The sequence below is a fragment of the Hemicordylus capensis genome, chromosome 2 (assembly GCF_027244095.1).
Source record: "Hemicordylus capensis ecotype Gifberg chromosome 2, rHemCap1.1.pri, whole genome shotgun sequence".
Classification (NCBI taxonomy): Eukaryota; Metazoa; Chordata; class Lepidosauria; order Squamata; family Cordylidae; genus Hemicordylus; species Hemicordylus capensis.
In genome coordinates, this window is record NC_069658.1 from 238,391,030 (window position 1) to 238,416,290 (window position 25,261).

Sequence of the window (25,261 nt, forward strand, 5' to 3'; positions counted from 1 at the left end):
AAGGGATGTTTTGTCCACTTACTTTTGTGCCGTTTATATCTGTTTTTTAAATGCTCAGGTCACTTGCCAACAACTTTGCATTCTTCTGACTCCCTAGATCGGGGGGGGGGGGGATCTAGACTTAGGTCTTACAGAGGCCATTTGAGCATGTGCGGTGGCTATTTTTGTTTTCAGCAGCCCTTTTTTATTTTTAAAAAAATGGCCACCGCACATGGTCAAATGGTCCCTGCGAGGTCCTTTGCCTTGCCAGGCCTCACAGAGGCCTTTTGAGCAAGTGCAGCAACCTCCAAAATGGCCACCGCACTCATCTTTGTAGGCCCAAGCAGGCTTGAAAATTAGCCCGAGACAGGCTGCGGCAGTGATCTAAGGAGGGGGAACCTTTGCAGACCCCCCTGTGGCCCTTAGGAAGCCCCCCAAAGGGGCCACAGGTAAATTATTATTATTATTTTTTTAAAAATCCGTGAATTGGGGAGGGGGTGGGGGGCAGTATGGTACTGGCGCCCCCCCAGTGGCACCTAGGGCATGTGCCCTGGCTGCCCCCCCCCTAGTTTTGCCTACGGCTAAGTCACAGGTAACAGTCCCTTTCAGCCAGCCTTTTCTTGGCAGTTAACTCCCAACTGACTCTCCTTCCTAAGTTCTGAGATCTATGGAATTCTCCCCTTCAGTCCTAGCAACAGTTGCCATGCTCACCTCACTAAATCCTAGACTATGAACACACAAAAACATATGAAAACATATGAACACACAAACAATAGTCAACCAGTGAGTTCTTCCCAGGCCACACCCAAACCTAAAGTCTTTAGCACAGTGCTGCGAGGGAAGGTTTCAGAAGAGTGGAAAACACAAAAAGTGACCTTCTCTCTTCCCCTCTCTCTTGAAACCTCCCCATCTCCTACAAGTTTATAAGCTCCGAAGAGTACAACGAGATTCCTCTTCCAGGCTAACAGGAGGCAGAGCCCTGAGCAGAAGCACTCCTGTTTGGGGTTCCAGATGCACTGCAATCCTTTTTTAATGTATATTTTTATTTTATTTTATTTTTTTATTTTTATTTTTACATTTATATCCCGCTCTTCCTCCAAGGAGCCCAGAGCGGTGTTCTATATACTTGAGTTTCTCTTTCACAACAACCCTGTGAAGTAGGTTAGGCTGAGAGGTGTGTGACTGGCCCAGAGTCACCCAGCTAGTTTCATGGCTGAATGGGGATTTGAACTCGGGTCTCCCCGGTCCTAGTCCAGCACTCTAACCACTACACCACACTGGCTCTTATACCCACTTGTTCCTGTTTGTATGAAACTTGGACAGCTTTAGCCTTCCAGGGCAAGCCAAAAGTCAAGTCCTTTTGCTTCAGAGGGCTGAATTTTGCTTCAGAGGGCTGAACCATCTGCAGTAAGATGCACATTAGTGGTGTGCACGAATCGAGGTTCGAGCACATTCGAGACTGGTTCAGTGCTGAATTGGTTCGGTCAAGGAATGAACTGGTTTGGTGTTGCAGGGAGGAGAGCGGGGAGTGGGGAGCAGGGAGTTGGGAGTGAGGAGCGGGGAGTGGGGAGCGGGGAGCTGGGAGTTGGGAGAGGAGCGGGAAGTAGGGAGTGGGGACCTGGGAGTGGGAGCTTTAAGAAAGAAGAGATCAGGTCCTTACCTGCTTGCTGCCACCCCATGCAGCTTCCTGCTGGGGCAGTGCTCGGCCCAAGTACCGCCGTGAGGCACTAGCATGCACATGGCATCCACACAGAGGTACTTTGGCCAAGCGCCGCCTCATCAGGAAGCTGCATGGGGTGGTGGAGAGCAGGTAAGGAGGGTGTGAGCTTGCTGCTTCTGCATCAGCCAAGAACTCATCCATGCAGCTTCCATAGGAAGAGGCTGCTCTGTGCCTCCAAAGCTGTGCATCATCACTGCTGCATGGCTGCAACTATTATTCCCAATGGCCGTAATGGTGCAGCAGCCATGGCACACAGCTTTGGAGGCAAGGAGAAGCCTCTTCCCTCGGAAGCTGTATGGAGAGGCTCTCAGCTGGCGCAGAAGCAGTGAGTCTACACCCCTCTTTGATGTGTGTCTCACTGCAGAGTATGTAAGCCAGTAGATTCCCCAGGTGTGCAGTTGTGTGCTCAAGTGTTCTTCTGGTCAATGTTGCCACATCTAAGACGAAACCACATGTCACTTTAAACACATGGTTTGATTCTGTATCCCCCCATCTTTTGTTTGTAAATGGCACATGCAGGGTGTGCAAACCAGATTGGCGCTGTGGCGGGGAGATGTGTTGGCTTTAACCCATCCCCATCTCTGCGGATCTGATCCAGTTCACATACAACCAGGCATGTTCCCCCTTTTTTTTAAAAATGGGAAACTGCAGGGTCAAATCATGCATTGTGTGATTTGACCCTTCCCTGCCCCCTTGCTGCCCCATGTTTTTCTCTAGATCTGCACCTGTGCCTCCCACCACACAGCAAATCCTCAGTGTTGCAGAGGTGATGCTTCCCTTCATAATTATGGAAAATCATAATGAGTTATTTTTCTTCTAAGCAATACTCAAGGGGGTTCTCCAAAGATCAGACCTACAGCTTGAACACCAGAATCAATAACAACATTAGGTAACGTCTTGCAACCATGTCTGCAAGTCCATAAATATCTCCTCTACCACTGAGAGTCTGAGCTCACACTCACGGTAGGCAGGCTCTCTGCGGGTGTGACACTGTCATCCCTTTCGGTGCTGAAGCCCATACTGGACTCCATTTGTGTTAGTAAAGGTACTGGAGCCTGGGTTTTTCCAGAAGGGTTCACACCTTCCAGTTTAGCTGGATATGGAACTGCAATCAGTCCCAAGGGAGATGACTGTGGCAGGCGTCCTCCAAATCCTCCTCCTGCTGCTGCTGCCCCAGGCAACCAGCAGGAAGCTGAAGGCACAATGTCCATGGATTTTGAGGCGGGAAGATACAGAGCCATTTAGTTATTACCGGCCAGGAAACCACCTCATTGGTGGGGTGATATTGGCCACAACTGCTTTGTTAAGTCCATACTTCATCTTCTCCCAGCCTCCTTCTTCCAGGCTCCAGATGTAAGTAATTATGTGGTGATGTCTGCAGTTTTACTCCTGCTGCCAGTGGCGGCTTAAAAGCCCCGAGCCTCGTTTCTGCACATCTCCTCCCCCGTTTTACTTTTTCTGCATGAAGACATCTTGTTAGGAGGAGAGCCGGTCTTGTGGCAGCAAGTGTGACTTGTCCCCTTTGCTAAGCAGGGTCTGCCCTGACTGCATTTGAATGGGAGATGTGTGAGCACTGGAAGATATTCCCCTTAGGGGATGGGGCCGCTCTGGGAGGAGCATTTGCATGCTTACAGGGAGAAAGTTCCCAGTTCCCTCCCTGGCAGCATCTCCATGATAGGGCTGAGAGAGAGATTCCTGCCTGCAAGCTTGGAGAAGCCACTGCCAGTCTGGGTAGACAATACTGAGCTAAATGGACCAATGGTCTCGCTCAGTATAAGGCAGCTTCCTATGTCCTTATGTTCCTTGCTGCCTCACTGGCAACCCAGTAATCTGCTGCCTGAGGTCACTGCCTCCACTCGCCTCACCTCAGCTCCCTACCTGCCTCTCCTGATTTCATAAACTCAAACTATCCCTAATTAACATAAGAACATAAGAACAGCCCTGTTGGATTACCAGGGCCTTTCCTCCTTCTCTTGTAGCTGTCTCTCTTTCCCTCCTATTCGGCCTTTGGCAAGTTATTTTGAAGGTGCATCATCATCATCACTTAGGTGCCATCAAACACCGCCCCCCCCTTCACACACTGCAGCAAAGATCTCAAACTGTGCCCCCCCACAGATGTTGACACTTCACTCCCAAAATTCTTGGCTACTGGCATTTCTGATTGGGGATGATGGGAGTTGTAGTCCAAAAACAACTTAAGGACCTCCATTTCAGACCACTACACTACAAGCAGTGAGATTCATTTTGAACTGTATTAGTAAATAATGAAATATGCACTATATGGAACCATAAAGTTTTCCTATCTTGACCACATTGAACAAATATCCATTTTTCTTTTAACCAAGGCATGTGGTTCTTTCTTGGTTTGACCAGGTTTGCCATAAGCTGCTGTCTCATGATTACCCTCCCTCCATCTGAGGGAATAACAAGAACAGAGTGCACTGTATGCCTAGTAAACCTCTTCAATTATTGGGCAAAGCAGGAAGATTATAATAAAAGCAGGGTCAATATGGGAATATGATCACAATAAAACTAGACTGGGTTACGGGGGTGACACAAAGATTATGGGGACACAGCAGGAAAGCAACCTGCCTAGAGAGCAGGAGGCTGTTGGTTCAAATCCCCACCAGTGTATTTCTCAGACTATGGGAAACTCCTATATCGGGCAGCTGTGATATAAGAAGGTGCTGAAAGGCATTATCTCAAACTGCACGGGAGAAGGCAATGGTAAACCATCCCTGTATTCTACCAAGAAAACCACATGACTCTGTGGTTGCCAGGAGTCGACATCAACTTGATGGCACAACCAACCAACCAACCAAATGCCTTAAGCCAGTATAAATGTTAAATATTATTACAGTAAAATTAAGCTTTGCCCCTCTGCTCCAGTAGTGGCCAGTGTGGGCACTGCTGGGTGGGGGGTGGGGATGGAGAGAGGCACCTTTAAGCACAAATTAGAAGGGGCTTATCTCTGTTCCGGCACGTAATTGTGTAGGCAAGCAAGTATATTTTTGTCTTATCAGAATGATGATGTCTGTGTGATTGGGATGGGTGGGTGGGTTGTGTTTGGTGTGCGAGTTAATATTTCTTTGTTGTTTAAACCTTTGGTTATTTCCTTGGTTCCATAGCCACCAACTATGGTTCAAAGCATGGAGTAGCTCTTCCATTATCTTCTGGACTAGTAATGTAGTTGTATAGGTGTTGGGAGGCTAACAGAGCTACTCAGAGTGACTGCCCAGAAATCCCTGTGGCAGGATTGGCTCCGCTACTCATAGGAACATAGGAAGCATAGGAAACTGCCATATACTGAGTCAGACCATTGGTCTATCTAGCTCAGTATTGTCTTCAGAGACCGGCAGCAGCTTCTCCAAGGTTGCAGGCAGGAATCTCTCTCAGCCCTATCCTGGAGAAGCCAGGGAGGGAACTTGAAACCTTCTGCTCTTCCCAGAGCGGCTTCATCCCGAGGGGAATATCTTGCAGTGCTCACACATCAAGTCTCCCATTCAGATGCAACCAGGGCAGACCCTGCTTAGCTATGGAGACAAGTCATGCTTGCTACCACAAGACCAGCTCTCCTCTCACCCAGCTTCAATGGAGCCTATTCCCTGCTGGCGGCCAGGTGAGCGGTGGAGCTGATCCCCTGCTGCAGGGAGTGTTGGGCAGGGCACTGCTGCTTGCAGGTGCTGCCAGAGTGGAGGTAAGCATCTTCTAATTCATGCTTAAAGATGCCTCTCACTACCCCCACCCCCGGCGGTGCCCACACCGGCCGCTACTGCTCTGCTGCCTCATAAGAGGATGTTTCTGTTTATCTCTGCTGCATGATAAGAGGGCTCATGAGACAGAAAGGTCATTCTTATGACTGGTAGTCAGACGGGGAGGGTGGGGGCAGGCAGGGTTGAAAATACCTCCCCCCTCCAGATGATCAGTTGTCTCCTCTTTGGCATGCCAGTGTGTGCCCACACGATCCACACTGTTCCTGGCAGTGTGGATTTCTGGAGACCAGGAAAATGAGCCTCCAGAATGTACAGAACTCTTTCTCCTAATCAAAGGGTGCAGTAGACATCTGAGTTGGTTACATGGATGGTTTCCAGATAGCGAGCCTTACAACGCAAAAAGTGGTGTAAACTGCAACGTTTTTGTGTGCCGAATTCAAACCGCAGTTGAAATCTGTTGTAAGCTACAACGGGGAAATACAGCTGTTTTTCTGTGAGGCATATGTGACGTTATAGGGCTACAATGCAGCAACAAAATCAGGAAGAAAGCATCGGAAATGTAAACAGCATCTTGCTTACAGTACAAGGACAGTGCAGGCAGTGCGGAAGCACACTTAAAGGACATGTTTTGACACTGAGCTAGTGTTCAATATGGAATGCACACCCAGGTCTGGTGTTATGTGGTATTAAGACAGGTTTGTTGTTGGTTAGCAGAAGCTTCAGATTAGGTGGTTGTCTCTGTTGTAACGGCATGCCTCCTATAGATTTTTTGAGACATGAGTTAGTTTGTTGGTCTCCAAATGGAACCTATCTTCTACAAGTACTTTGTAAGATTTGACTAATGTGGCAAATCAAATATAAGAGCAACAAATAGAAAATAGTTACCATCTTTGCAGCCTGGTTAACTTTCCCAACATTCCCAAACCATTCTGAGGGCATCAGCTGTACTGCTTTTAGCATGAGTACAATCTAGCATGAGTAGAGTTCTAAAAAAAATAAATCCAAATAGATTCATATTCGCTGGCAAGAGCCATAGAGTTAAAAGAAGTTGGAAGCATTGAATGGAGGATAACATGGACACATGGATGTTGTTGCAGGGCACTTGCCACAAAGTATTGGTACATCCTGTCTTTCATGATTGCCATTCAGGAGATCAATCAGAATCCCAGGCTCTTACTCAACGTCACCCTGGGCTACAACATCTATGACAACTATTATGACATAAGAAGGACTTCTGATGCCATGGCAGACCTGCTGTCTTCTGGGCAGGTGAATGTTCCAAACTACAGCTGTGGAAGACTGAACAACCTGCTGGCTCTTCTTGAAGGGTCTGACTCTGACACCTCCATCCGGATTTCAAGGATGTTGAACACCTACAAAATCCCACAGGTATGAAGGAGTGGGTGGGTACAGGCTCTGTCTAAGCCCACTTGTAATCATTCCAAAGAAGAGGGCAGTACTGGAAAATTAAATGTGAGAGCTGAGAAACTCATGATTTTAACAGGGTGCTTTCCAGATTGTTTTTATTTATTTATGTATTTAACATATTTTTATACCACCCAAAACTTAGGTCTCTGGGCGGTTTGCAACAAAATAAAAACAGAAAAAGTAAAACATTAGTTAAAACAAAAGCACAAAGTTTGAAACATTACAACAGTTTTACATTCTTTTAAACAATATATTAAAACAGCATTAAAACCATTAAAACAATATTAATTAAAAGCCTGGGTGAACAGATGTGTCTTTAAAGACCTTTTAAAAGCTGTCATAGATGGGGAGGCTCTTATTTCACTACAGAGCACATTCCAAAGCCTCGGGGCAGCAGCGGAGAAGGCCTGTCCCTGAGTGGCCACCAGACGAGCCGGTGGCAACTGCAGACGGACCTCTCCTGATGATCTCAATGGGTGGTGGGGTTCATGACGAAGAAGATGTTCTCTTAAATATCAAGGGCCCAAGCTGTTTAGGGCCTTATAGGTTATAACCAACACCTTGTATTTTGCCTGGAAACATATCGGCGGCCAGTGTAACTCCTTCAATATGGGAGTAATATGGTCTCTCCGAGATGACCCAGAGACCAGCCTGGCTGCCACATTCTGGACCAACTGTAGTTTCTTGACTACATACAAGGGCAGACCCACATAGAGCGCATTGCAGTAATCCAGTCTGGAGGTCACCAGCAGATGTACCACTGTTTTGAGGCCACTCATCTCAAGAAACGGACGCAGCTAGCATATCAGCCGAAGCTGATAGAAGGCACTTCTGGCCACTGCCTCAACCTGGGATACCAGGGAAAGGCTTGGATCCAGAAGCACTCCTCTAGACTGCGTACCTGTTCCTTCTGGGGAAATGTGACCCCATCCAGTACAGGCAGATCAAAATCGTCTCTCGAGTTTCGACCCCGCAAAATGAGTACCTCCGTCTTATCTGGATTCAGTCTTAGTTTGTTATCCCTAATCCAGCCCATCACTGACTCCAAGCAGGCATTTAGGGAGGTTATACACTCTCCCGATGATGCTGACATGGAGAAATAGATTTGGGTGTCATCATACTGAAAGCACCCTGCACCAAATCTCCTGATGATCTCTCCCAGTGGTTTCATGTAGATGTTAAACAACATCGGAGACAATATGGAGCCTTGAGGGACACCACTGCAAAGCAGTGCCTCCCACTCCCAACCCCCTCAGACGCTCCAGGATACTACAGTTTTGAACGGCACCCTGCTGTCAGCATAGGGTATGTGGTGTCACAAGACAGGAAGTGTGGAAGCACACTTCCGAGATCCGCTGTGACCCCATTGCAGGGTGTAATCTGGAAAGCGCCCAGGTTTTTTTAAAAAGAGGTTTGTGAGTCTCACTGCATCAACACAGCTTTATTGTTTTAAGAGAAATTATTGTTTTCAGATAACTGAACCTATTTGAAACTGATTTCCTTTCCCTTCATGTGTAGACAAATGTGTCTTTTCTCTACTCTGCCCCCCACACATCCCCACAGTTTTAAAAATAATTAAAGAAAATTGGTTGAAGGGAGGGAGAGGGAGATGAGTGGTATAGAACAGGGAATCTCAATGTTGGGTGCCCAGATGTTATTGGACTTCAACTCCCATAATCCCCAACCAGAGGCTACTGGGTCTGGGGATTATGGGAGTTGGAGTCCAATAACATCTGGGGACCCAACGTTGAGAATCCCTGGTATAGAATGACATCTTCAATCAGATTTCAGCCATATTGGGCACCTAGTTTACATGAGTTGGAAGCTTTTCTTCTTCCAGTGAGTCTGGGAACATTTTCATGTCTCTGTTGGGAATGTGAGAAAGTATAGTAATCCTTGGTTGTATAAAGAAAATAATAGTTTATGATGATATTACATTTAATCCATAAAATGTACTACTAGGTTGTTTTGTTAAGTGGATTAAATCCAAAAAGAAACAATTAGTGGGGAAAAGGTTTCTGAGTGACTAGGCTTCTTTCTTTTTATATTAGAACAATGTAATGCCAGAGAGAATATGATGGAGGTAATAACATGCCCCCTTTAAAGGGAATGAATGAATGAATCAATGAATCAATGAATCAATCAATCAATCAATCAACCAATCAACCAATCAATCACATCAACCCTTTGTGATCTGTTTAAGTGCCTGCACGTGTTGGCACCAGGCCAACACAGATGCAGTGAAAGCTCCATGAATTCAACTTGTGTTTTGGAGCATAATGCTGCTAAAGCACATTCAAGTCTTTGGCCATCTGGGTCATGAAGTCCAAACTGGTCATGTGGGACAGAGGGTGTTCACTAAGGTAGATCAGAAGGAGATCTGGTGGGTTCCTCCAAGAAAGAGGAGTCTCTATGGTCAGGAGGAGACCACTCCAACACATTTCCCCCAGTAAGCCCCGATGATGTTTCTCTTTGGGCCAAAAACCACACAGCACATCAAAGTGCCCTGTGGAATCTTGTGGCCAACGATCCAAATCGCAGTGGAATCCTGTTTTATATGAGCATCTAGAAAAAAAGAGAGACGGGGAAATTAGTATAATTCAAGCCTGCGACAAAACCACTGACACGGTGTGGCGCACTGATTGCAGTGTGTGTACTGCATCTCAGGATCAAAACCTTCAGAACTGGGAAAACCAGGAATTGTCGCCCGAGGACCTTAATAAATGACAAACAGGGAAAAAAAAGAAAAAAAAGGAAAAGTAGGAGGGGGGCAATCCAGAAGTTCTGCACCTGATAACGACCAAAACTAAAGCTGAAACAAGGCTGAACCATGGCAAGGGTGTTCTCCATTGAAACAATGTGCTTTGACCTCCCCATCAAATTGGCCATCTGTAAAAGAACAAGCATTGAGGCTCACATTGACCCCTGTGAAGAAAGATCTGAAGGAGGGGGGAAATGACTCCTTTGGAGCCATGTTCTGAAGAACTTTGAAACCTGGCCTGCTGGATAAACACACAACACTAAATGGGACTGAGTAGCTAAGGCCAGCTGTGGATTTCAGCAAGCATCCCAGCAATCATCAAGACAGGCCACCAAATCAAAACCAGCCACATCTTCATCACTATAAAAAGGGGAGAAGCATACGCCGACCTGGGAAAGCCGCAGGCCAGGTGCAATGGAGCACAGGCAGCAAGTGCCTGGAAAAAAAAGGTCACCTGCAAGAAGCTTGGGGGTACTACTGGACCCGGCTCTGCTTTTGGAAGCTCAGGTGGAGGCGGTGGCCAGGGGTCCCTTTGCACGGCTTCGGCTGGTGCGCCAGCTGCGTCCCTTTCTCGAGAAGGCAGATCTGGCCACGGTTACCCACGCCTTAGTCACGTCGCGGCTGGATTACTGTAACGCGCTCTACGTGGGGCTGCCCTTGAAGAATATCCGGAAACTGCAGCTAGTGCAAAACGCGGCAGCTAGGGTTTTATCCGGAGCTGCCCGTTGGGAACATATCACCCCCATTTTGAAAGAGCTGCACTGGCTGCCGGTTCGTTTCCGGGTCCAATTCAAGGTGCTGGTTTTGACCTTTAAAGCCCTAAACGGTTTGGGCCCGGGGTATCTGAGGGACCGCCTGCTCCCACGGGTTGCTGCCCGCTTGACAAGGACATCTGAGGGGGCCCTGCTCCAGGTGCCGACAATGAGGGAGGCCCGGCTGTCGTGCACTCGGGACAGGGCCTTCTCTGTTGCTGCCCCCAGACTCTGGAATGCTCTCCCAGTGGCCATTCGTTCCTCGGACTCCATCACGGCTTTTAGAAAGCTTTTAAAGACTTGGCTTTTTACCCAGGCTTTTACATGATCGTTTTCTACTGCAGCTTCTTTGTGTTTTTATTTGTTGTATTGTTTTTATGCCTGTTTTTATGTTTTTATATTTTTAACATGATATTTTTATTGTCTTTTTATTGTATGTTTTTAACTTTTGTAAACCGCCTTGGGGTTATCTTTTTAACGAAAGGCGGTATATAAATGCAAAAATAAAATAAATAAAAATAAAAATAAAGCAATCCATGGCAGCATGTGTGGTGTTTTTGGTTAACCCATTCCTTGATCTAGGCCAGCTCTTGAATGGGGCTTTAGATACTTGTATTCCAGTCCTGGACTAGAGGTGGGGCTAACAAACAGCCAGCAGCAAGAGCAAGGACAAGCAGTTGGCACTTGCCTCTCTGTACATTATTTATATTTCATTAAACTATTAATATTCCTGATTCCACTCCATTGCCTTGTCCTTGCATAGCCCAATTCTTTCTCTTGGATTCTACAGCATGCCTAAAGCCACGACTCAACAACAGCATCCAAGGAAGTTGCTTCAACTTCCACAAGATGCAGAAGTTGCGCAAGACAGACCTTAACTGGGACAACAAGCCGGAGACCATGCTCTCCCAGTCCAAATGGCTACAGGGAAAGCACACTGGAGAAACAAGCTTAGGGTAGGGCAGAGGGGAAGGAAGCTCCTGCCCCACTACCAACTCCCACAAGCACCACCCAATGGGCAGCAGCTGTAGATTCTAGCGGGGGACCAGCCTGAATGTTATCTCGAAACAACCCCTAGAACTGCCCAAATTCATCCCCACCCCCAGACCTACCTGTCTAGAGGAACCCAGGCCAAAATGGATGGGAAGGGATAGCTGGCAGAGAATTACCTAAGCGCAGGGGCTCTCCATCATTTCAAATGGCAGCCCCCAATGCTACACTCGCTCACAAGGGTGAGCCAAGATCCCAGATAGTTCCTTCAAACTAGACGCCACTGCTGGACTTGGCTGCTCAGCTGTGCATTCAACAGAATCAGGCAGGGAGCTGGGAAGGGGCTTGCCACATTCCAGCAGCCTTCTATTACCATGCTGAATTACAGGACCAAGGTGGACTCGGGCAAGGTGCCCAGAGAGGGTGTGCCATATGGGCACAGTTGCTTGGATGCTAAACTTTGGCTGACTACGTTCTTCCATAGAAAGCAGTTGGTTGGTTCAGGGGTGTTTGGGTGTGCAGAAAACCAAACATGTCCAGTCCTGTTTGAGTCCAGTTCGGACTCGAACCTCACCGGGGATACTGGTTTTGTGCACACCCCTAGAGAGAGAAGCAAAACAATCACATCTCCATCTGCTCACACTAGGCTATGAAAGAAAGATATGCTGCAGGTTTCCAACCCCGCAGGGCTAATTCTGTTATTGGAGCACTGCAGGGAATATCAGCTGGAGGTTTTTCACACCCAGCTTTTAGTTTGCATTTCCTCCAGAATGAAGGGTGTGCATTCACATATAGGCCAAATTTCCCTCCAAGTCCCTGCGAGCTATCAGGGAATACTTCACACACAATTTAGGTTTTCCATTTGGGTGGGGGGGAAATCCACTTTTCCCATCGTTTTTTTTTGCGGGGGGGGGCAACTTTGAACTCGCAGTATAACCTCGTAGTAAACCCATGGTAAAGCCTGCTGTCTGGAAAGCTCCAGGTATCATTATAGTTATTATTAAGGTTAGCCAATAGCTTTGTCCTGGGGAAAAAATCACCCATCTCTTTCTTTCCTCTCTAGGTCAGTTATGCTTTTGTTTCTCATGTTCTCAATGATGAAACTCACTTCCCATTTTTCTACCGGATGCTCCCCAAAGAAGAAATCCAATATCTGGGGATTGTCAAACTGCTCCTTCACTTCAGATGGACATGGATTGGTTTGATTGCTACAGAGAACGAAAATGGAGAAAGGTTCATCAGGACCTTTACACATCTGCTCACCGAAAGCGGCATTTGTATTGCCTTCTCAGAAAGCATCCCTGAAATAGGATCAGACATTGCTTCGTTGCACATTCAAAGACAAGCCGAGGTATATGTTTACTATGCAGAGATCCGTTCCTTCTCCGACAGAGTATTGATTATACAAAAATTTGAAAAATCTGTTAATCATATTGTGGGAAAAGTTTGGATCACAACCGCCCTGTGGGACATCACTTTGGAGCTGATGTCCAACCCGTCACTTTTCCAAGACATCCATGGCTTTTTTTCCTTCTCGATCCAGACTGCCAAAAGGACAACATATGATAATTTTCTACCATTGTTTTTTGCTATGCGTCAGACTGTGGACAAAGGATTTCAGTGTTTTTACTCAAAGCACATGTTTTCTGTGAAAGGCTGGACAAGATGCAAACAGACGGACAACTTGGAGACCCTGCCTCAAGATATGCTTGAAGAAACCCTGTCTCTAGATAGCTACAGTATTTACAACAGTGTCCAGGCTGTAGCACATGCCTTGAATGCTGCCTATTCATCCAGATCCAAGTGGATCATAAAGATGGGTGGAGATAGGTTGGGACATCAAAAGCTACAATCATGGCAGGTACAGTATGTCTTTCCGCTCAGTTATGAACATTACATACTGAAACTTACAGCCAGTTGTAGCGTTCCAGAAGAATCACTGGCTTACAGTGTAATGTGCGTGGTGCCAGATCCACCTGTACCACTGCTGAGCACTAAAAAAGACAGCAGTGCTGTTGTGCAAGAGGATAGTACCAGGCCTACTGACTCTTGCAGGCACATCATGCACAATTTCCATACTTCCCAATGGGAGTTATGCACAATGTGCCATCACACAAGTGTCAGCAGACCTGGTGCTGTCTTCTTGTGCAGCCATGTTGCGGCATGTTTAAGAGTCCTGCAGTGGCATGAGTGTTGCACTGTGGGATGCTTAAACCATTGTTTTTGAATCGGACAGTGCTGACATTTCAAAGGTAGTTATGAAGGGAAACAGTGCGAGGGGTGTGCATGGAACTGGTTTCCACAGTTCGGTTCGAATTAAGATAGAACTCAAACCAGGCCTCAGTTCCGCAGACTGGTTCAATTGAACTGACCAGGCAGGCCAGTCCATTTGGCTGAACCGGGTTGAACTGATTTGGCGGGCTGGTAAAGAGGAATCCAGTGAGGAGGAAAAGGCTTTCTGAAGGCCTCCCCTTTACTTGTAAAGGGGAATCCTCACCGGATTCTCCATTACAAGCCCGCCAAACCACTGAACCAGTTTGCCAAGAACTGGGCTCGGTTCAGTCCGATCATGAACCGGTTGGCCTTCTTGAAGGCTGGTTCAGTTCTTGATCAGACTGGTCAAACCGACCCGATTCGTGGCAAACCAGTTTGGCCCAAACTAGTTCGTGTACAACCCTAAATGGTGCACCTTTCTGAGACAACCCATTTGTGAATCTTTGTCATGCAGGACTCTCTTTGTGCCCTTTGTACTGGCCCCTGTGCTAATAGCCCTCCGATGCAACTCTTCTGTGCCAACTGCCCATTCCCCATGCTCTACCACACCATGACTTTGAGTTTGGAAGACAACTGTCCTGAGTTATCGGAGATTCAGTTTCCATATGCACATACTGAAATGTCCAACATGATTTCCTGCTGCCTAAACAATACTGCTTCTCTCTTGCTCTAGATCCACTCTTCCCTGAGAAACTTGCAGTTTTACAATACTTCCATGGTTGGAGTGTATTTTGATGAGAATGGGGAACTGGTAGCAAACTTTGACATTGGGAACTGGGTATTGTTTCCTAACAAATCTGTTCTTAGAGTGAAATTTGGAAGTCTAGAGAAACCGGCATCTCCAGACCTCAAGTTCACCATTGATCAAGAAGCCATTGTGTGGCCTAAATGGCTCAACCAGGTAGGGGAAAATATTGGTTTCATCTTTTTCTGATGGGCTGCTGTTCATGGTGTACTGATAGAACCAATTATATTCATTCTATGCTTTAAAATGTTGGTTTCTTTTAATTTAACCTTTTTGATTGAAATTTTATTTGTTTGGGGTTTTGTAATCTGTTTTCACCACTGTGAAGTATGTTATGATCCCATTCTGTGAATAAAAGGCAAGTTAAAAAGAATTGGCCTTGTGGTAGCAAGCATGAATTGTGCCTGTGCCTAAGCAGGATCCACCCTGGTTTGCATTTGAATGGGAGACTTTGAGGTGAGTTTCACGATCAATGAGACTCACCAGATGGGGTTAGGTGGAGATAGCGGGCTTAGCCTGAGCTGCACCATGGCAATTCACGACTGGAAAACCCGGGTTAACAGAGCACTCACTACGCTAACCTGGGCTAAGGGGAGAGGTATTTAAATGGGTCACCTGCTTTGGGGAAACCGGGCTCGCCTGCGAGCCCAGTGGTTCCCACGGTCCATGGAAAGCAGGCTATACTCCCTTAGCCCAATTTCCACTGATTGTAAGAATTGCTTCAATATTGAGCTAGCTAGACCAATGGTCTGACTCAGTATATGGCAGCTTCCTATGTTCCTAGCCAAGGTTAAGGGCGCAAATGTGCCCTTAAACCAGCTCTCGGGATCGTGAGTTACCATGGGCTAGAGCGCCCATCCCCTGGTGGGAATTCCCCAGTGCACTGCACTAAATGTACAGGGTACTGTGGGATACCTGGAGGTTTGGACGAGTCCCGGCTTCAGAGCGATCCATCCTGCTCTGCAATGTACAGGGCAATGGGGGTCATGTGGGAGCACACTCCACACTCTTACCAAGCAAGGAATTATTGTCTGGGTGGAAGACAAGGTTTGTGAAGCTTTCCCCCTGCCCGCTCGCTCACCCGCCCGCCCAGTAGGTTGTCTGAATGGCCCTGCTGTCTCACATCCTGCATCCATACAGTCAATACAGACTCATTCAACTCTCCCTCCCTGCTTTGAGTACATAACTGTCCATTTATTAAGACGGTATAAGGGCAATGAAATACACATTTCCACACTGCAAAGCTTTTTCAATGACCTTCTTTAAGAAGGTCATTGAAAAAGCTATCCCTTTATTTCCAACCTGCAGTATTAAGGTTTCTCATCCTACCTGAGCTCCTTGCCCCACCATTGTGAAGCAGCAAAACCCTATACAACAAAAAGGTGTGCCTTGTATGTGGGTGTGCATAGAAGTAATAGCACACATGATGTGCAGCATTATGGAACCATCGCACTGTGTTCTGGGACTGCTGTGGACTTCAAAGGCAATCCCAACACTGATTTGAAGCAGCAATTGTGGAAGCAGCATTTCTGGAGGTTTCCCCATTCTTGGAAACACGTACAAAGACTGCTTCTACAAACACTGCTTAAAACAGCATCTGGGTTCTTTAAAGTCAAATACATAAGAACATAAGAACAGCCCTGCTGGATCAGGCCCAAGGCCCATCTAGTCCAGCATCCCGTTTCACACAGTGGCCCACCAGATGCCTCTGGGGAGCCCACAGGCAAGAGGTATGTGCATGCCCTCTCTCCTGCTGTTGCTCCCCTGCGACTGGTATTGAGAGGCATCGTGCTTCTGAAGCTGGAGATGGCCCACAGCAACCAGACTAGTATCCATTGATAGACCTGCCCACCATGAATCTGTCTAAGCCCCCTTTAAATCCATCCAAGCTGGTGGCCATCGGCACATCCCATGGCAAAGAATTCCATAGATTAATTATGTGCTGTGTGAAAAAGTACTTCCTCTTGTCAGTCCTAAATTGCAGCTCTGGGGAGCGGCATAACAGTTCCATAAAACTGCACACCATGACAGCCAATGCCTTTGAAAATACCAGTTGAAATACTATGCAAAGTTGCATCACCCTAGAAACATTGCATGTGAGCAGTTACATGTTTGCAATTTGCAAAAATGGGGAAATTACACAATGGGAGCAGGGCAAGAGTAAGGCAATTATTTCCTATTGGATTACTCTTGTGCAACTTCTGCTGTGCAATTTTTGCAAATTGGAATCATGCAATGTAATTAGGCTGATGTAATACTGCTAAACCAGCCCTGTGAACAGAGGTACCACTGGGCCCTTATCAACTCAGCATCATTTGCACTGGTAGATTACCACTGACACATTTTTGTTAGCCTACATTCCTTAAGGAAAGTAAGCTAATGAGATCACCCAGTTAGCTAGCCAGCTAGCATCTCCGCGCCTTACTCTCTCTATCAACTCTGCAATGCCTAGATCAATTTGAGCCAAATATCTTACTGTTGTAAGGACATTTCAACAGTGTAGTTTGTGATAATGTCATCCACTCAATTCAAGATGGTGGATGTGTGACCATTTGAGGCGCAAGTGGAACAGATTTGAACTCAATTTGGTACAGTTGTGGGCACATGTAGGAACATGTGACATCATTTGTGATGATGTCATCCACCCCAATTCAAGATGACAGATGTGGACATTTGAGGTGCAAGTGGGAACCTTTTTGGACCAAATGTAGTACAGCTGTAGGGACACATAGGGACACCTCAACAGCGTAGTTTGTGATGATGTCATCCACCCCAATTCAAGATGGTGGATGTGTGAATGTTTGAGGTGGGAGTTGATCATTATCATTTAAGATTATGGTGAAAGAAAGTAGGCAGATTAATTCTTACCAGAACTTCTTGTTTATTGTGCCTTTTATCTGTTAGACGCTGCCTCATGCCAGGTGCACTGAAAGCTGTCACCCTGGGTACGCCAAAGTGATTCGGGAAGGAATGCCAAGTTGCTGCTATGATTGTGCTCCATGCAAGGAAGGTACAGTCTCCACTCAAGAAGGTAGGTGACTCCAGAGGAGAGGGGAGCCATTGGAGAATATGCCAAAGATTCACTCAGAGCCTTTCTAAATGGCAATTTGAATCAGCTTCATTGGTGATTTCAATGGAGGATGTTGCTGCCCCTATAAATGACATATGTGGCACTCTATTTTTCTGCCACAAATGGCCCCCAAATCTCTGCTTAAACAGGAGAGGAAAAGCACCACTTTTTGTCAGTGTTGAATGCACAAGGATGCTTTGTGCACACTACATTGTACTGTGTAAACAGTTTTGATGGCGTGTGTAAATGGTTTTGACAGGGTTTCTGCAGGAAGCGTGGGCGGGATGATACCCCTTCTGAGAAGGGTGGGGGAGGGAAGAGGAGGAGCTATTCCCACCTCCCACCATTGTACACACTTTTCTATCCTCTTGGTTGCCAACTCCTCCAGTCACCAGCAACATGTTCCATCCATCCTTTGGATATCCCCCTGCCTTTTCTTTGAGGGGTGCTTCAACGCTTCTCTTTCCAGGCTTTGCAAAACACCTCAGCGTTCAACCACGGTCCAGCTGCAGGTCTTCTCCACAACAATTGACCAATCATTTCTCTATTACGTCTGTTGAATGTTGAAGCACATTCAGCTACCAACACAGCAGTCATTGGAGGTGCTCCAGTCTAGTGGGGAGAAACTTGCATGTTTACACAGCCCACAGTCACTTTGGATAAAATTAAGTGAAATGATAAAGTGGTGATGATATAGGCATTCTCCTACTCCAGACAAGATTTTAAAGCCTCTTGTAATGCGTAAATAAGACAAATAAAAACAAAGATCTTAAAAACTTGAGCAAGTGTGTTTCAATGTTAAAACATCATTGTCAATGCTCTGTTTGAGATAGAGCATTGACAATGATCTTTTAACACTGAAAAGAATTTGCTCAAGTTTGTAAGATCTTTGGTTTTATTTGTTTTATCTATGCATTAAAAGAGGTCTTAAAATCTTGTCTAAAGTTGTGTGCAAACCCACTGATCCTATAGCAACAAACCCTCTCATTTAGAAAAGCTCTCAGACAATTTCTGTGAGTGTTCTTTTTTTAATACATTTCTCAACTTGTATTCTTTCTTATTCCACCTCTTTGTAAGATCCATAAATGATTTCACAAAGTACTTCAAAAGCAATTATCATGGGGGATAGGAAGTTGAGGAGAAGAGACTCTGGATGGAATCAGGATTCAGCACCACCAGCTGACGTGCATCTGTTTGTTTGTTTATTTATTTAACGTATTTTTATACCGCCCAAAACTTATGTCTCTGGGCAGTTTACAACAAAATAAAAACAGAAAGTAAAACATTAGTTAAAACAAAAAGAAAAAGTTTGAAACATTACAATTTAAAAATTTTAAAATAATATTTTAAAATAGCATTAAAACCATTAAAACAATATTAATTAATTTGTGCTTTAGATTAGTTATACATCCTCTGTTGGCCTTACATATAGGTGGGCAAGACCTTCCTTAAGAAAGGATACCATGAAGCATGGCTTGGCTCTTATTTCAGAGTGGAGAATGGGGAGATTGAACAGGCCTAACTAGAACCCTGCACAAAGCAAGCAGGCCCTCTAAAAAGATGTGAGAGAATCCTCTGCGTTGTTCTGGGATTCTGCAGCATACATGCAGGGATTCCTTGGCAGAGCAAAATACATGAAGAGGACTAGTTCAAAATTGAAACTTGGGAAGCCCAGGCTGGCCGCCAAATGATCTCTGCCTTACTATGAATCAGAAGATCTCCCTGACCTACTGGGAATCTCTGATTCCTTTATTGTCATTCAGCAAAGAATCTCCTGAACCAGGCAGTACAATAAGGTTGGTAGGATTCATGCAGAAATTAGTGCTTCTGAAAAGGAAATGGAATGTCATGGCCCATTTAGGGTGGCCACTTATATGCTGACCAAAAAAGAGAGAGAGAGTGAGCACATACATCACCCTCAGCCAAAAGAGGATACAAATTTACATACAATTTGCATGTGCCGATTTTTATACAGTATATGGATCCAGATTTAGAAATAATTAGTATTAGTTGACCTGGCACAGAGCATCTGCACCTCCCACCTCGGAGCCACTCGAGGAGGTGGGATTGCAAAAGGAAACTCACGCAATGCAAGCCAGGAGAGCGCCACAACTGAGGGAAAGTCTTTGCAGCAGCTTAATCCAGTGTGCATAATCCTCTGATGAGTTTTAGCTACAAGAAGCCAGACAATGTTTTTTCAGGAGATGAAGCTTTTTGGCTCTTAAAAATCAATAAAAGTGGTTACATAATTCTTGCTTCTACTGTACAGAATACTGCCTCTATTTGGACTTGTGTTGCTAGCACAATGCATTCCACAAGTGTCCTTTTTAGCAGCCTGCGCCCCCATTTGGTTTGTTGCAAAAGCAAGTTCCAAATTTCTTTTTAAATTAAATAAAATTAAAGTAGAGATTTTGCCCATTGACAGTCTCCCTAAAATGTTATACACCCACTAGGTTATACTTGAATATACTTTTAAAGAACTCATTGCCATGGCAACCATTTCCTAGTGCACATGTTGTTGTGAGACAATATGGACAACTCTTTTGAAGAATATGGTATTTGGCAAACAGCACAGTTACAATATGCCTGTGCTCACCTTAAGAGATAACTGTGCATTTATAACTGTTAAGTATTTGAATTCTTTCCCTTAGCCCACAGATAGATCCATTCTTCTTCTTAGAATGGTTGTAATATTTTTTGGAACCAAATAATTAATATCTTTGTACCAGTAATATAAAATAGACAACCATATAGGAATCTTTTTGAAAACTGAAATATTCCATATTATTAAAATACTAGTATCTTTCAGCCTGTTGAAATAACGGGCGCTAGTAGCCTTCTCCGCCCTCCTCCGCCACCTCCTCCCGCCCGGGTCTTCCGCCTCCCGTGGTGGTTTTGGGTGGGTGGGGGCCCGCACTTCTTCTCGGATGGAGAGATTGGGGACGGCAGGCAGGCAGGCAGAATGGGAGGCAGCGCTTGTCAAGTAAGCGGATGGCCGCTGGCGTCAAGGAAGCGGCGCGGCGGTGGCGGGGCAATGGAAAGAGAGAGAGAAGCGAAGCAGCTCAGAGATGGGGAAGGAAGAGGAGGAGAAGCCGGCCAGGGCTTTGAGGGAAGGGAAAAGGCAATGGCAATCAGAACGTCAAGCCCCGCGGCTGCTTCCACGCCCACCAGCCAACGGCTCTAATGGCTGTCAGCCTCCCCGGGAGAACCTGGCTGGAGCATGTGGAGCTCACTTGGGTCCGGCACAGCGCGGAGAGAGGCTGCTGCTGTCAGGCGCAGAGAGTGAACTCCAGCAAAGGGAGCCAAGTCCGCTGCTCAGACGCAGCTTCCTTCCTTCCTCCTCCCGCTCCCTCCGTCTCTGGCGGGGGCGAGTGCGGCCGCGGCCGCCAGCGGGGCCGGGCCCACTGTGGCCGCCAGCGGGCCGGGCCCAGTCCTCTCGCCGCCGCCGCCATCGGCCCCAGTCGCCCCGCCACGGCCACCGCCGCCAGCGGGCCCAGTCTCCCCGCCGCGGCCACTCGGCCATACTGTGTCCTCTGGCCGAGGCCGCGGCTCCGCCGCCGCCGCCTCAGCCAGCTTCCCCCTCCTCCTCCTCCTCCTCCTCCTCCTCCTCCTCCTCCTCCTCCTCCTCCTCCCGCCTGGCTTCGGCGGCAGCCGCTTCTCCTCCAACCGCCCAACATGGCCGCCTGGTGCCTGCGGTCGTGTCTCCCTCGGCTGTTCTGGGCATGCGTGACACCAGAGACACAGGCGCACATTCAAGGGCTTTATTATATAGGATATCTAACCTGAGATGTGTGTCAGTCAGATGTATGTTGGGGGGGCGGGGGGGGGGGCGGCGCAATTTCAGTGCTTGCCCTAGGCGCCATTTTCCCTAGATATGCCTCTGGGCTTCATAGCAGGAGGTAGGCCACGGGTTGCACAAACGATCTGTTGGACCGGTGCAACACTAGTCTAAAACAGAAGCTCTCACTTTAGCAGAACTAGATAGTACAACCAGAGGCGTATCTAGGGAAAATAGCGCCTATGGCAAGCACTGAAATTGCGCCCCCTGTCCAAGCATCTGACACCCATCTTTCAGATAACTTTACCATAATATCAGCTGAAAGATACAAGTCAAGCTCGTTAATCGTTTAATATTTCAAAAACTATTTAGCAGTGGACTTAGACAGACCAAAAATGCTGGAAAACTACAAATTTCAGTATGTGGGGGCTCATGAAATACCCAAATACTATGTGGAGATGTACTTGGAAAACTAAACAGAAGTGCCTGTCTAATTCTCTACAATGCATTGTAGCATCACCATTACATAAGTTTCAAAAATCAATGGAGAATTTGACTTTTCCCAGATACTCTGTAAATAATTAAAGGATATGCAGAGTAAACTGTGTCACTGCTTGGAATATATTCTAGTCTTTCAGAAAGACAGTTAAAATGAGAGAAAGAGAGCAAGAAACTCCCAGTGGGCCTTAATATTAAGGGTTTCACACTGATTCAAAGACAAACTCACCATTAATAGCCATATTAGCAAGACATCACATTTAACTCACTTATCACAAGAAGCAAAGTAAGAGCAAATGAATACAATCCTAGCTCTTAAGCGTCAGCTCAGTATTCATAAGCCCTGATTCTCTGTACATAGTGCCAATCTGAATATGTGTACAGTGTCTTATATTATATTTTTATTATTATTATTTTTACCCGTAGCCCCTTTGGGTTGTTTTTTTTTGCAAAGATTCCCCCTCACCCCGCTGGCCTCTAGGGCCTCGCAGGGACCATTTGAGCATGTGCAGTGGCCGTTTTTAAAAATAATCTTTTCTTTTTTAAAAAAGGCCACTGAAAACAAAATGGCCACCGTGCATGCTCAAATGGCCTCTGCAAAGCCTGGCATGACCTAGAGCCTCACAGAGTCCATTTGAGCTTGCACAGTGGCCATTTTGGTTTTGGCAGCCATTTTTTTAAAAAAATTAATTTTACAAAATGGCGCCCCCCTTCAAGTGGTGCCCGGGGCACGTGCCCTGCCTGCCCTACCCCTAGATACGCCCCTGAGTACAACATCTTGGCAGCACTAGTGTAACATGTTTGCACAAATGCAGTGTTAGTTTGGATGTCAGCCCTAGCCTAATCTCACCTGCCCTAATAGACAATCTGGGAATCAATTTAATGACATCATTCACAGAATCAGAAACTGTGTTGTGCCCGGGTTTGGGACCTGTGTGTGCTCCCAATTTTTGGTTGTGTGGATTGAAGGTAGGAGGAAAACCTGGGTAGCTTTTCCTCTTGCCTTGCTTCCACACAATCATTTCTACCCAGGTTCCCCTCCTACCTTGCTTCCACACAACCAGAAATTTGGAGCACACACAGCTCCCAAACCTAGGTACAACACAGTACCCAGATTTTTGATTTTGTGAAAGATCTCACTGGCTATTCTGCTACTTAGTCAACTGATAAACATACTGTAAATATACTTATACTCATAAGAACATAAGAATAGCCCTGCTGGAACAGGCCCATGGCCAATCCAGGCCCATGGCCTATCCATGATGCCTATCCAGTCTAGCATCCTGGTTCACACAGTGGCCCACCAGATGCCTCTGAGAAGCCCACTGGCAAGAGGTGCAGGCATGCCCTCTCAGACAGATGGCAGGCTTGCTAATCAAACCTGTCCATCCTGACTGGCAGTGATTCTTCATCACCTAAAGCAGAGTCTTTCCACTCTTGCTATTTAAGAGCCTTTTCTGTGAAGATACCAAGGACTGAATCGGAGGTTTCCTATTAACCCATCATATTCTCCACTAACAGTAGCCATAATTGCTTTTAAGCATCCCTCCTGACCTGCTTCAAAAATGACCTCTGAGGAGGTCCGTCTCCAGTTACCACCAGTACGTCTGGTGGTGACTCATAGGCGGGCCTTCTCAGTGGTTGCTCCTGGGCTGTGGAATGCATTCCCTGCAGAAATCTGTAATTTGATTACGTTATTGGCCTTTAAGAGACCCCTCAAAACCTATCTGTTTGGCCTGGCCTTCCAGGGTTTTAAATTTGTTGTAAATGTTTTTAACTTGCTTTAAGCTGATTTTCCAGGGTTTTGAACCTATTTTGAATTTTTTAACTGTTAATTGTTTTATGGTGTTTTATAGTCTCTGTTTTTATTTGTTAATTGATTTTAATTGTTTTGTTTTATTATAAACCACCCTGAGCCATTTTTGGAAGGGCGGTATAGAAATTGAATAAATAAATAAACATAAATAGATAAATTTCCCTATCACTATTACTAGTTGTCATTGGCTTTTCTCACTTTAAAAGTATGCCTGCTCTCCCCACCTCACTCTGCCCCCAATATATCTTTCATGGAGTGTACCATGAATATAATATAAATGTGAGTGATACTGAGGCATTGATTATTCTTTTCAGATGCAGACCACTGCAATAAGTGTCCAGATGATCAGCATCCAAAGAAAGACCGAGATCAATGTATCCCCAAGATTATAACCTTCCTATCAGTTGAAGAAAGTCTGGGGATCTGCCTAATTTCATTTACCCTATTCTTGGCCCTAATCACAACCTTTGTGTTAGGAATCTTCATTAAATACCTTGACACTCCAGTAGTCAAGGCCAACAACCGGGACCTCTCCTACATCCTCCTCGTCTCCCTCCTACTTTCCTTTTTGTCCTCCTTTCTATTCATTGGCCAGCCTGGGAGGGTGACCTGCCTTCTCCGACAAACTGCCTTCAGCATCATCTTCTCAACTGCTGTCTCTTCTGTCTTGGCAAAAACCATCACTGTGGTGATCGCGTTTGTGGCCACAAAACCAGGGAGCAGGATGAAGAGATGGCTGGGGAAGGGTTTGGCCAAATACATTGTCATTTTTTGTTCAAGTGTTCAAGCTGGCATCTCTGCCATATGGCTGGGAATCTCCCCACCCTTCCCAGACTCTGACATGAACTCCCAGCCCGGCCAGATAATCTTGCAGTGCAATGAAGGGTCTGTCACCATGTTTTACAGTGTCCTTGGCTACATGGGCTTCCTGGCTGCCATCTCTTTCTTGGTGGCATTCCTAGCTAGGATGCTGCCAGGGGCCTTCAATGAAGCCAAGTTGATCACCTTCAGCATGTTGGTCTTTTGCAGTGTTTGGGTCTCCTTTGTGCCTGCCTATCTGAGCACCAAGGGGAAATACATGGTGGCTGTTCAGGTCTTCTCTATCTTGGCCTCCAGTGCTGGGTTGCTGGGCTGCATCTTTCTTCCCAAATGCTACGTTATTGTATGGAGGCCTGATCTGAACAGAAAGGAACATCTGATGACAAAAACTAAAGATTGCATCTGATTCTTATCATATTGTTTTCAGTTGTGGCAACTGATGTGCAAAAATGAAATCAGCATACTTGTCTTGGTAAGGCAGTCCTCAAAGGCAGGATGCCTCTGAGTACCAGTTGCAGGGGAGTAATAGCAGGAGAGAGACCATGCCCTCAACTCCTGCTGTAGGCTTCCAGGCTGGACTAAATGGGCCTTTGGCCTGATCCAGTAGGGCTGTTCTTATGTTCTTATGCTATTGTAACTGACCTCATTTCCCTCCATCTTGGGGGAAAAAAAGTAGCAATAAACAGTAAACATGAATTCAGTAAGGCCACAACCTTTCTTTTTTGAATAGTTTACCTTTATCACAGACTGATTGCAATATTATTCTTGTTACATATTTGTATCTGAATCTCCTTCCTTGTTTGGGACTGCATCTTGGTGTTGCATCTCTAGGTCACATACCGGTAATATTGTATTTGTGTCTGTATGAGAACCACCATTGCTTTGTTTAAGAAACAGAAACGTGTAATAAAGACCCTT

At 46.1% G+C, this 25,261-nt stretch overlaps 1 protein-coding gene across 3 annotated transcripts; it reads left to right on the forward strand.

Annotated features, from left to right (window-relative positions):
* The first annotated feature begins 291 nt into the window (after window positions 1–291).
* LOC128342573 (vomeronasal type-2 receptor 26-like) lies at window positions 292–25,092 on the forward strand. 3 transcript variants are annotated; one of them, XM_053289987.1, is made up of 6 exons: window positions 292–428; window positions 6,562–6,801; window positions 12,407–13,204; window positions 14,291–14,518; window positions 17,267–17,393; window positions 23,839–25,092. In XM_053289987.1, exons 2-6 carry the CDS (start codon window positions 6,655–6,657, stop codon window positions 24,747–24,749), a joined length of 2,211 nt encoding a protein of 736 aa, XP_053145962.1. In that variant the 5' UTR covers window positions 292–428; window positions 6,562–6,654; the 3' UTR covers window positions 24,750–25,092. The 3 variants fall into 3 exon arrangements, with proteins under 3 accessions (XP_053145962.1, XP_053145964.1, XP_053145963.1); XM_053289989.1 differs by lacking the exon at window positions 23,839–25,092 and adding an exon at window positions 17,902–18,034; XM_053289988.1 differs by lacking the exon at window positions 292–428 and adding an exon at window positions 1,080–1,136.
* Window positions 25,093–25,261: the final 169 nt, after the last annotated feature.

Coding starts and splice junctions, on each gene's coding strand:
- LOC128342573 (XM_053289987.1), top strand. CDS start 6,655: ATGGCAGACCTGCTGTCTTCTGGGCAGGTGAATGTTCCAAACTACAGC. Junction 14,519..17,266: donor GGCCTAAATGGCTCAACCAG/GTAGGGGAAAAT, acceptor TTTATCTGTTAG/ACGCTGCCTCATGCCAGGTG. Junction 17,394..23,838: donor TACAGTCTCCACTCAAGAAG/GTAGGTGACTCC, acceptor TATTCTTTTCAG/ATGCAGACCACTGCAATAAG.